Below are 13,863 nucleotides of genomic sequence, written 5' to 3' on the forward strand. Positions count from 1 at the left end.
TCCTCTTGGAAATTTGAACTGTTCATTAAAGCTAGAGGAGTTACCCTAAATTTACTATATGGTGTTGTATAGTTCGCTCCAGAGATGTCGCTACTGAAGTGTGGAACTGTATAACACGCTATAATAAATTGCCCTTAAAAAAAGTAATGTAGCAAAGAATTCATAGCTAGTTTTTCTGTATTTGTATGAACGACTTTACTTCTTTTACAGATAAACTGTTATTGTCTAAAACTTGTCTTTTATGAATCAATTCAAGAACTACAGAATCAAAAACGTAATGTTTCTAACCCTGTTTGCTAATATGTCACTTTTTAACATGACACTTTACTATTACTGAAGTTTTTTTGTACCGATTTTTTTAAATCGATTTCACTCAGTGACTTAAAACTCAACTTTGTGACTGAAAATGTTAGTAAAGCTTGCGTTTCTGTATACTACGAACAATTAGTCATTACGTCAACAAAAATTCTGATAGTTGGAAGCGACTGTTTATTGAACATTGCATCAAACGAAGCATTGTTTATTGCTATGCGTACACGTAAATTATCGATATCGATGACTTACTGAGTATGGTGATAAATGCTTTGATTAATGTATATCTCAAAATTGTCCTGTGGAACAGTGATATGTCATATATCGATATTGTTAAGCACAACTCTAAGGTACTTCAAAATTATGTTCCAATCAGAATAAAATTGCGATATACTAAAACTACTAAATTGCAATATATCATATGTCACCTTCAATTCCAAAGACATCAATAACAAATACGGCTTAGACATGACATACTAAGATATTTTATACCTAACAGCAATATTTCAAGTAACAGTTTGACTGTGGCCGCATGCTCCCAGCTCAGTAAACAAGCCGTATCAAAGTAATTCTATTACCAAAGTTAATACATTCCACGTGTTTTATGAACCAGTTTCGATACGAGCCGAATGGAACGGGCTATAAGGACTAGACTAGACAAGATTTACTGTTATGCCGTCTACGAATTGAAGACGAATGAAAAACTTTAAATTAATTCTGAAAAAAACTTTCAACGTGTGAACGTACCTTAAAATGAGAAAGAAGTTTCTAACTAAAAATTGTATAACAAACTTATATTTTACGATGAGTAATGTTAAAAAATATAACTCCATAAAATACTATAAATACTGTTTAGTTGAACACGTCTTTTAACCTTTTCGCCGCCGGTAATTGATATTGATGACGTGAACGTGGTTATAAAATAGTTCATCAACTTCAAAAAAATTACAAACAATCATAAAAATACATATAAACATAAATCTAGTTTTATTAAAATTTTCTAGTACAATTCTAATGTATGTAAGGAATATATTTGTTGTGACAAGATCAACGAACCCACGGAATAGGCTATTCCATTCGACATAAAGGTGCTCGTATTCCCAGAAACACGGAATATTCGGCTACAGATTCCAAGGGTCTATGCCACAGGTGGCATTCGCCCTGGAGTCTTAACCCGTATGAATATTGAAACAACATACAAACTCTAGACAAAGAGCGTAGATTTTCTGTTTTCTTTTTAAGAAAAATAAATATTAACGTAACTGGAAGTTTTATTACTGGCCAGATACAGTTACAGGACAAGAAGAAGGTTTTAGTCTTATTGGCTTTACACAATTTATTGAAAAGAACGACGTAAACGATGATACGAGTGGCATGATTTTAAATGACTATTGTAACATAAATTTAAACAAGATGATGATCAGGCAATTTATAAAACAAACAACAAGATGTTTTTGTATTATACAATGTTAGGAAACAAATAAAGAAATAATCCAAAAGAATTAATATAAAAATAATCACCACACGGTCGAATGAACGAAATCTGGAAATATACCTAGAACGAAAAGGCGAAAATTCATATTTCATGAATGTCGGCAAAGCGGCGGTACGTAAAAATATGAGAGTCGAGGGGTTGGGGGGAATGTTCTGAGAGAATTTTGTTAATTAGCCATGTTAAGTCTCGGCCTCAATACGGCAACCCACTTGCCAACATGTTTATATCTTATATGCAGATGCCTTCCGACTGAATACACAAGAAAACAACGAATAACATATTTATAACTAGGTGTAACCTTGTTTTATTAACACTGTGGCTTTCTTTCTCAAGTCTTATTTCAGTATTTTACTGGAGAAACTTTTTTAATAACTTACAGTCATAAAACATTTGCGTGTTTACTCATACACTAATATTTAATCTATAATATGTATTTATGTCCCAATCATTTTAGTACCCAAAGCTTGTTTGTTTAATTCAGGCTTTCCTCCTCGTATAAATAATACATAACTAAGGTAAGGTGTAAAGTCAAACTCTTCTATAATTAGCTAAAAGCATGTTAACTTATTAAAAACTAGTTGTCACCCGCGACTTCTTCGGCATTGTGATAAATAATCTATGCGCTATTTCCAATTGATATGTACTTACGTCTGTTTAACATCACAATCCGTTTAACAGTTCAATTTACATTGTAACAAACATCGATACATGCAAACTTTTTCTTACAATATTATTAAGATTAAATCAAGTAACATCATTCAACCGTATAAATAATATACGTAACATATTAAAGTCTTCGTAAGACGTGGAATGTTCTAGATACTAGAAAAACAAACAGGGCCGCGGCAATGCATCTCTCTACGACTTCTCTGCGCTTTGCAAGTTACAGTACAAACATATGAGGATATTTCAACTTCTATTTATTTAGTACGTTTAAAAATGAAGAAGAATAATCGTTTAAAGCTGTGTACTTATGAAACTAGCAGTCATAGGGTTAAGATTCATTTCATCTAATCGCTAGATCATAAGTTTTAGTCCTTGTTAATGTTAATAGAAATTAATTATAATATTTACTATAGCAATTAAATAATTTCATCATAATCTAAGATTTTTTTAATATAGAGAACAATATATAGCGAATAATTTTTTAAAAGCTAACTTTCCCCTACTAATCCCGTATAAATTTCAAAGTACTACCCAGGGGCTATACGTTAGTAAAACTTGTTCCCACGTCCGCCCCACTCATCGCAGTAAGAATTCTATTATAAAAAACGACGCTTCCTGAATTTCCCTCGTATTTATTACTGGGAGTTGGGGGGACTATCCTCCTGGTCGCCCACCGGGATAACGTTTTATGTGCGATTAACGCGCTTGAGCGTGATATGGAGATAGACGCATTCAAACGCTCCGTATATTTCACGGCTACTATCTAACTTATATCCCACGATATAAGTTAGTTCAGTCTAAGAACGAATTATCATAAAAGTAATAAAGTCCTAACTCATGGAATGTAATGGAAGGGAAATACACAATATACTGTAGTTGTGAATTCATTTAACTTTTATAACAGACTAGATGTCTCCAGCGACTCCGTCAGCGAAAAATAAAAAAAACTTAATTGGTAAGCTACGAGTTAAGACTATGCTCTACCTCTATGCCAACTTTCATTGAGATCTGTTGAACCATTCTGGAGTTACCATCTAATAAACATTTATGCATCCATCTTTTTTTTACATCATAAGGTGGCAAACGAGCGATCGGCCACCTGAAATCGCTGAAATAGCGAAGTGACCGATGCCCCTAGACATACGCAATTGCATATGCGTTGCCTACCTTTAATCGACGGAGGAGAGCATGCACAGAGGCAAAATATAAACTTTCGCATTAATAATATTACAACAACAACAAGATAACTTACGCCCGTAACGCAAAGAGGCAGGCAGAGACCACGGACCTCCATTTATATCGATAATATTTAATTTATTGCAAATAGTATTTACTTTTAACAATATATTCCAAATGTGTGATGATTTATTAAATTACGAAGAAAAAGTACGAAATAATTATTATAAATCCATACAATTTATAATATTGATATTCGCATCTATATCAAATGGATAAGTAAATATGTATAATAAATTAAGTTTCCATTTTACAAATAATATTTCTTCCAAATAAAATAAAATCAATGACTATGTAATTTTTGTTGTCAAACATATTTTACATTATAGTCATAAAATCTGTCGTTAATTATAAAATACAGCAAGCATCAAACGGTAGGGAGGGTTGTTAATTTTTCGTGTTTAACAACCTCTATTAGCCCGGAACATAAAATTATTAACAACTCTGCTACGCTTTTAAAATTATTTAATCAAGTTGAAATTAACAGCTGGGTCACATGAGAATCCATCTACCAAGGAGTAGCGTAGATTTAATTTTGTCAATCATAGATTAACTCAATTACGAAACAAACGAATTATCTTATAGAATATTTTAATATGATCTGATGATGACAGAGAAGGTTTGTGTTCAAAAAGTTTTAATATTAAATCTATGTACAGATAAATTGCGAATGGAATATTTAGTAGGTAATACTTCATTTATGTTATTAATTGCTGTAACTGACGTACTGAGGGCGCAAAGGCTTTTGCAGAATATCAGTGTTTTTGCCCCCCGGGGTAATAAACATACAGCTGGGCAAAGGCCCTATCTGTTCTGCATTGCAACGCTTCATTGTAAGTTCTTTGATTATTTCTTTTTTCTCTCTTTGGTTGTGTTTTAAGTGTTGTAATGTTTTTGAACGGATTAAATGTCTCATTATTATTATTATAAACATCAGTAATATCGCAAAAAAAATTTTATGTATTACTAGCAGTTGCCCGTGACTTCATCCACGCGAAATAAAAAAGAAATACAAATATTTTACTCATAAAATATATATTCCGCATAAAAAGGGACACACAGGCAATATTTCTGCATATAAAATTACCAGTTTTATTCATTTCTAATATAATATTTTCATCAATACAATTACTTTCACATCCCATGATGTCCTAAGCCTCTCAAAAATTAGACGCAATCCAAGTCGAATGTAACTCGCATATTTTTCGTTGCTATATAACAAATTCCATTGGGAGAGAGGCGGCGACCCATCCCACTGTAATTACAGGAACCGGTCGGTAGCCTCGCTCTAAAACTCTTAATTCCGCAACAAATTGCGAAACGGTCTCGCATTCCCGACGAAATCTCGACGAGATGGGACCACACACTAATTGAAACTGTACAAGAAAGTAGTGCTAAAACAATCTACTATTTATGATACTATACCTGCCCGCGACTCTGTCCGAGCGGAATTTAAAAAACTTAATTAGTAGCTTGTGTTCTTCCAGACTATAATCTACATGTGTGCGAAATTTGATCAAGATCCGTTTAGCCGTTCTGGAGATACCTTCAAACAAACATCCATCCATCCAAACATTCGCATTTATAATATTAGTAAGATTTATATTTAGATGATATATGTAGCACATAGTCTGTGTTGTGGATTTAAAGAGGTTATTTTTATAAGATACTGGCTGTAATAGATAGGCAACTATAAAATCTAATTTAGAACAGAAGTATTTTAAAACAGATATTTTGAGTTTGAGTTGTTTAAATGACAATAAAATTGAAGTTAGTTAAAGTAACTAAATCATTATTCTATTTTCCATAATAAATGCAAAAAATTAAACATCAAATACATCCACCATTTTGTAATATTAAAAAAAATACCTAAATAAAAACCTAATTTGATTGCTTTCACAAAAGAACCTTTCTTTGTATTTTCATAAACTTCAAGGTAACAGATCCTCGAGTCAAAGAAAGAAATAATATCAAGAAATTAATTTCCAAAGGCATTTGAGGAGAGTACTTGTGAAGGAAACTGGTGTAGGTAGATTCGCTGTGACCGTCTTAAAGCTATCAAAGAAATGCCGGCGCAATTAAGCGAGCATTTTCAGGTCAATGCCGGCTTGTATTACAAATGAGAGAAACATCATTTTACGGTCTATTATTTCAACATTTTAATAATGAATAGTTTTGTTCCTGTATAAAATGACAGGGACAACATATTATATTGTAAAAAAAAAAGCTTTTATATGTTTGGAGATCTATTAAGTCACAAAAACTTACTAAACGTAAGTTTCTGAGACTAAAATCTCTGTATACTTTCTCAAAATAGAGTTTTAAAAAGGGATTTTGGTCTCAGAAATCCACGGTTACTAATGGATCGTTTTTGTGGCTCTGAATAGGAAACATTTCTACTCTTATTTTCGGCTAAAATAACTTAGCTAACCTCAGTAATAACAAAATATATACGAGTATCCTTCCTAATTAGTTAATAATTAGCAACAGTGTGCTTATTTTCCGTACGACAACATCCGGTGTAGGGAGACGGGAACATACGAGTAACGCCTGCCCTTTGAAGATGAGACAACCACAGAGTATGTTGTTTATGATACGACTTTACATCATATTAATTTTAAATGTTAAAGACTGGAGTAAACGTGACAATTAAGAATAGACTGGCAGCCAAGAATAAAGAAAAATACAAAAATAATTATTTTTAAAACTGCAAACGACCAGCAATCAGATTAATAACGCAATAATGAGTATTGGGAGACATATTATATCGTATCCGATGAAAAAAAATTTTTTTTGAGGTGAACAAGTAAAAAAAAACTCTGTTTTCACTCTTTGAAAATCAGAAGTTCACACTTTTAAACAAAAAAGGCTATGATTCAAAGTATAATGTGGGCGTAAATAAAAGTATAAATATGTATATTATTTCAAATGGAGAAGTGCGTATTGTGTTAACATTGCTAAGGACAAAGGAAAATTTTCCCAGCCGTTTGATTTGTAGCTACATAAAAATTATTTATTTTCCCGCTCTCGTAAAACAAAACATCGAGGTGTTTTTTGTTGGAATCTTTTACTAAATAAAATATTTACACCGATAAATTAAATGTTTGTCGAATGTATTTGACCACTATAAAATTTATGAAATGTTATTTTTAGCTAGCAAATAACTACAACGTAACTATAATCGTTTAACTGAAGTTTTCATTATTAGTTAAAAAAAAGTATTAAAGACTGAACGCTTAAAAGAAGAGAATTTTATTTGAACGATGTTTGATTAAATTGCAAGTAAAATTAACCATTTTAAAATGTCTTTTTAAAATACAGGCATGCTATTAATATATTCCATGTTTATGATAAAGTTTAGTTCATCTATTTATTACATTTATGTGTATATAATATAAATACACTGCATACCATAAATTTTAATTAAATTTCTATACTAACAGCTATTTCTTCAACATGGACGTAATTCGCAACGCACAAGCCCCCGGCTTTAGTAAAAATAAACTTATTACCTACTTGTTTATTGGAACGGAACGCTCGGCCCGACTTCGAACATGAAAATCTCAGTATAAAATCAATAGGTACAAGTAAATATCAATTAACAATAATTCCCGGAACGAAAACAACAATATGGAATAACAAATAAATCAATGCGAGCCCAAGGGTCATAGTTTGGTTTACATTTAATTTGCGGACAGTAGTTGGGACGCAACAATTCGCTTCGGTCTACCGGACTATTGAATTCGATAAACTATTGTTTTAAAAACATCATTGTGTTCTACAACTGCAGCCAGAAACAGTTGTGTTTACAGATGCATATTGAAATCGGATATGTGGTTTTTATATTTGCTGTTATTAATGAATTCATACAAAGGTTTTAATTTTGAAACCTTAGTCGGATTATAAGTTCGGACACGCAAACTTGACTCTACTATATCCACACATCTAGACTTGCACACATTTTTGTGTTTTAAAATGGCTTAAATTTCAATTTGTATTTTAATTTATAAACAAATGAATGAGAAAAAATCCTATTTACTTGTAAAGATTCGTTACTTAATAGGTTACATTCGTGTCCTGTAAGACCTTTTCCTTTTGTCGGCAGCGAACAAATACTCGACACGTGTGCAGGCACTCGAGAAGACTCCGGCCACATCCCTGAGAGCCTTCGCCCGCGGCGCCGGAAAACATACGACCAATCTATTCTTTGAAGGCTCAAACCCTTGATGTACTTTTGAATTCTGACTTCCGGAAATACCATTAGTGATTTCTTTGTTGGAGTCGAACTGTTTTCCTTTTTGGTCCTTCGTACCCAAGGCTAGTCAAACCTCAGATTCATGTATCATACTTTGTTTAACGAGATAGACCAAATTAATGTTCCATACTTGCGTCGCGAGTATCACATAGTACGCGGTCCGGACACAGATTATCGAATCTTCGACACGAGTAGTCTATTCGGTCAGTACAGGCATAGCGACTAACATGGTGTAGCGATTTACAGACTATCAACTGTACGGATTTGCTCCATCATCTTGAAAAAAATGGCGACTTTTGATGCTATGGTCTTGACTAACATGAAGCAAGCAAATGGAGATAGTAACGAAAAAACATAGTGTAGACGACGCGTGCCTGTGTCCGAACTCTGATATTGTATTTCATAAGTCGCTAAGAGATCAAGTTCGCCCGGTATCGAAGATTTACTTAGTCTTATGAACAAAGGGACGAAATATTATTTTTATCACGTTGATACACTTAATAGCCTACAACATATCTTAATCATTTCTTAGTTTGCCAATCATTTTTTTAATCTAATTAGTTTTTGCTGAGATTATCATGTGCAAACTATTCTTATTATAGCCCTTCACAATTTTAGCTGGCATTTTAATACTGTTTATAATAAAATTAATATTACCAAATGCGATAATCACTAATAAATCTTCCGTGAATGTCGAGGAACAAAATAATTCAAGAAAAAACAAAAACTTTTAATTAAGCTCTTATAAAACAATGCTCTTGTCGAAATGAAAAGCGATAGCGTTACCAAAGACTAAAGTGCTATTGTTTCTTTGTTTCTTTTTCAACGTCACTTACTTTTCCGCCGATTTCAAAGACGACGTCAACCCGAATTACTTTTTTATTCTTAACGTTTTATAAACCCAACAAAACTTGAAGTTCGGTTTCACAAAACTCGTGAACTCAACTGTTTTTATATTAAAGGAAACGTTGTATTTCTACTTGTCAGAACCAGATCTTTGAAGTTTGTGTAGAAAATCTTTTCTATATTTTTTGTAGTATTTTAAATCTTTGTCGTGTTATAGTTGTAGCAGAGCAAATAATATTATTTTAAATTTTAAATCAAGGTACGCGATAATTAGTAAATTATCGCGTACCATTAATTGAAAAGTTTATTCTGAATAATTTGATATAGAATTTTATCGCCGATTAAATTTTAAAAGCAGCATTAAAGACAAAATATAGTAAAATAGTAATCGTATTATATCAATATATTAATATAATAAGATTAATACATAAGAAAGACAGCTCCTCATAAAAACAATCGCGGTGGAAAATAACATCATAAAATATCTGTTCGATTACACGCCTCGAGCGTGAAATTGTTGCGATGTTATACAGCGTCGCCTGTTTGCTATAATTCCAGTGAAATCCTTACAAAACAATCACACATTGTCTTATCTTTGTTGAGACATCGTGAAATGAAATCAACCATAACCTTTTAATAACACATTTGTTATTAGAAAAACTTTTATTTGTTTTTTTTTTTTGCATTTTATAATTTTATTTATTCAAAGTCAAAGAAAATATTTTTATCTGCCCAAAAATAGCAGCCGCTTCGTCCGTTCATTTTCTCGCCCTTTAAATTTTCCGCTTAGTTTCCTCTCGTGCCTAACCCTTTACCCTTGTTTACCTGATTCCCCGCATACTCGCACGTCACCTGCTTCACGCCCAAGGACCTGTCGACCATGCCATACCTGATACCGACGCCACCACCATATCCTGAACAACACAACACCTCGACGGCATCACGCCGATCGATTTTGGGGTAAACAGAAGCGCGAAGGCACGGCGGCCTGTTGCGCGCGGTCACTCACCGGGTAGCAGGACGAGCAGCGCCAAGGCCGCCAGGACGGGGGCCATGGCGGCGACGCGCGGGCATACCACACCCGCGCACGCTGCGCTACCACACCGGCGCGCTCATGCGGCCTGCTCTACACTACTCGGCCGGCCCGAGCGGCGCTCGGCACGGGACTGGGCGCGACGCCGCCCGCCCCGCTAGCCGCCCCCGCCCCCGCACGCCCTGCGCAGCCTTCAGGTGCGCGTGGCGGCGACCCGAGCCCTGCCCCTTCATAAAACCTACGATCTGTTTATGCTTTCGTTATATATTAGATGGCGAACATTTCGATAACCGCTAATGTGTCATCACAGGTGTCGGTGGGAGAGCGGGAGTTAGGCTGAGCAATGGGCTCAAGGTCGGTGCAGGCCGCGTCCGGGCCGCGGCCGCCGCTCGAGTCCCACTGCGTCCTTGACAGGGCCGCGGCTGCCCTCCTCGCACAGCTTCACTGGGACACTCTCAAATTACAGCCGTGCGTAAAACACGCATCTTATTTTCCTCTAATTTTTTAAAGAACTTTTTGAAATATGTAAACAATCACAATAGCAAAATAACTAAAATAAATGAAGATTACGGAGAATTAAGTATTGGGCATACGCTTAATTAGACATTAAAAGTTTAAAAATGTATGACGTTGACCTTAATCAATTAAATAATAACTAATAGACCTTAATACAATGTTACTTTGGTAAATAAATAAAAATAAAACATAATTTTGTTTCACTCTACATCTTGTCAGATCAAATAATTTCAATGTTATCCTCGCCTCTAAGGCCGTAGTAAAACAACTCCAACAAAGGAGTAGTGTGTGCTCGACGCTTGCAAAAAAACACGACATGAGAAAACCAACAAGTCTTTGTGGAAGAACATTTGAAAGGCGAAGCTCGCACCGCCGCGTATCCACTGCGCCGCGATACACACTGCACAAAGAATGTCTTCTCTACCAGAAATGTACACTAGTTACCTCTATTTAGTGTACCTTACAATTAACAAAAGTGAATAATTGATTTTTTGACGTCATTTATAGTACCTGAATTAATATTTGATTGATAATAGGGACCTTTATTTTAAACTACGCAAGGTGTTGCTAATATTACAATCGAAGTTATCAAAGTTATCATAATGCGAACCTGTTAAAAGCCACAAAATGATATAGAACATTTAAAAATGTGCAAGCTGAGTACTCTATTTCATAAACTAAAAGCACACAACGAAGCTATATTTTATTATTAATCAACGTCCATTTAATACGTGGGAGGTTCATTCATCAAGCCGCGAGGTGGCAGCACTTATCGCCTTATTTTTCTTATTACGAGCTTTAAGAGAATATCATGAAATATGCAGCGTAAGTGTAATAAGAATGAGCTTAAAAGCCTGACCAAACAACAACCGTTCGGTAACACACCTTTGACTATGTACTAATTTGATGTACCACGTGTTGCTATTAAAAAATTGGTTGCAATTATGAATAAAAAAACGATAGACTGTTGAACGAAGCGACCATCCTTAAGAAGTGTCTGAAATAAATTTAAGATCAAATAATAATTAGATGAAAAGAAATCAGCATGAATGTACGTAGTAGAGTAGTAGACGTACTACGCTGAGGGTAGCATTTTGCTACAATTGAGCGTAGCGCTTTGCTACGTTGTTCATTTAACGCGAAATACGTGAAGTAATTTTGCTGGCGAAAATTTGCTGTTTTGAAGTTTTTAAGCTACTTTAAAAAAAAAGAAGAAATTAAATTTATTAATTCACTACACTAATGTTATAAAACTGCACATACTCAGTTAGAAACTATATTCGAACATTGGTTGAAAACCACAAACAAGATCCGCTAAATATCACTGGACACGTTACATATGTTATGGTTGGAGTTTTTTCAATAGTGTAAGCCAAAAAAATCGAATTAAAACAATAATTTTTGCTCATCGCGACAAAAGGTTCTACATCTCGATTCGTAATTGCGAGTAAATTCATTAACCTACAAATGCCCTTCAGATCGAAAAATAAGAAAGTCGTGACCGGAGATTTTTAATTGGAATCCCGACCTAAGGCACTTTTCGATCTACATAGATAATATATTTTTAATGTATGAACTTTTAGTATTCTTATTTTATTAATAAAATTGGCAATGTTTTGAAACATTTTAACAGTGGTAGACCCCGCTTTAACATCTTCGCACGAATTGGCCCGGCTCGCCCGGTGAAATACCACGACCACACAGAAGACAGGCGTGAAGTGTAAGCAATTCCGCGTTTCCTCTTGTGAGTGTGCGTCCCGGAGGCCTCATTTAGTCCTCTTTCCCTTCCCACCCCTTTTCTATAGGAAAGGAAAGCGGAAACGCAAGAGAAACATAGCTTAATAAATCAATTACATATTAAATTTAAAGTAAGTATAAGTTCTGTACAAGTGTCTGTTAAAAACTAGTTGTTTTTTAAATAAGTTATAAAATATAGTTGTTTTTTTTTATATCATAAGATGGCAAACGAGCGAGCGGCCAAAAATCCACTTCCACTTCCCATCCTTTCCTTATAAGAAAAAGGGTGGGAAGGGTAAAAGAACTAAATTAGTCCTCCGGGCCGCACACTCATCAGACGAAAAGCGGAATTAATTCCACTTCACGCCTGTCTTGTGTGTGGTCGTAGTATTTCACCGGGCGAGCCGGGCCGATTCGTGCGAAGATGTTAAAGCGAGCTCTACCACTGTCAAAATATGTACATGTATAATATGACAAAGATAATACTATTTAATGCATATATGTAGATACATATGTGTGCATGTGCAAATGTATGTAGATAAATACCTGAAAAATATTTCAGATAGTGTAGTAATAAATTAAATTAATGTTATCATAATTCTTGACCCTTAAAAAACCTTATTAAAATAATATAAGACGTATTTTAAAATATTTAGAGATAATAACGATGTGCTATGAAAAGCTTCATCCACAAACGAGATTATTAAAAAGTTCCCGCTGGCGAAGTTTTTAAGTCTTAGGGAAGTGTGCCGGCAATGGAGAGCGCAATAAGGCTCAGGAGAACATGGTTAATAAAACGTTTAGAGATCCAATGAAAAGTAAAAAGCTCACGAGTCCAATTTGCCGCGCCGTCTCCACAATAACCACATTTGCATACGAAATTCAGAGTTTTTGCGCCCTTACGCAATAATATAAAATGTTGATGTGAACATTTGGTACCTAATTTAAGGTTATTCGTTATTATTTAAATGGGGAAGTTTTTATTAGACAATCATTATTGTACTCGGTGACCAACAAAAGTTAAAATTCAACTCATCATCATCATGAAAAGAAAATATTTTCTTGTAGATAAAATAAATATTATTTTTTCATACTTAAAAGCGTTTTGAATTTGGCAAAGAGTCAATAGCGAGTAGCGACACACATTTTACAACTGAGAATGCCACCGGTTGCACCATAAACATTCCTTATCGACAATACGTGTTGGATTTACTGCCGTTCTTTGTTTTAACTTATCCAAATGAACGACTCGAAACGCAGCAACGAACCTTTTCATAAAGCTCGGCGAATTTCAGTTTTTGTACGGTGAATTCTTCGAATAATAAAACTTTTAAAAACCGTGTTTTTATACCGCCAACAAAACGTTTCGTTTTTGAGAGCTGAAATAGTTTTAATTCACTGTGGTCTATGGCGCATGTTTCCTGAATTTCAAGCGCGTAGTGCCCGCTAAAATCTCCGGTTACTTTGTATTCAAATTAAGCTACATAATATATTTTAATCTTTATTTAAAGTTAATTACAGTCCATATAATGTACCACTACAAAACCAAATATATCAAAACATTAATTATGTATTATTAAAAAAAAATCGAAGAAAAGAACGAGTGACAGAATTCGAAGGAGTACTTTACTTGTAATATACCTGTCCTGGGTTCGAATCCCGCCATGTACCTATGTGTTTTTTCATTTTCGATTTATATATGTACATTTACCCGACGTTCTTACGGAAAGGGCCTGTTAGTCCTTAAACAGAAACGGAAGGTTGATT

General features: G+C 34.4%; 1 protein-coding gene across 3 annotated transcripts in view; it reads right to left on the minus strand.

The window, feature by feature from the left end:
• The window catches only part of nAChRalpha6 (nicotinic acetylcholine receptor alpha6), a 71,826-nt gene extending 61,868 nt beyond the window's left edge, over positions 1 to 9,958 (minus strand). For all 3 annotated transcript variants that reach the window (XM_013321510.1, XM_013321508.1, XM_013321509.1), the window contains exon 1: positions 9,820 to 9,958. In XM_013321510.1, the coding sequence (XP_013176964.1) occupies positions 9,820 to 9,865 (46 nt within the window). In that variant the 5' untranslated portion in view covers positions 9,866 to 9,958. The remainder of the gene's footprint in view (positions 1 to 9,819) is intronic.
• Positions 9,959 to 13,863: the final 3,905 nt, after the last annotated feature.

This window comes from Papilio xuthus, unplaced genomic scaffold (assembly GCF_000836235.2).
Source record: "Papilio xuthus unplaced genomic scaffold, Pxut_1.1 DF825946.1, whole genome shotgun sequence".
NCBI classification, from domain to species: domain Eukaryota; kingdom Metazoa; phylum Arthropoda; class Insecta; order Lepidoptera; family Papilionidae; genus Papilio; species Papilio xuthus.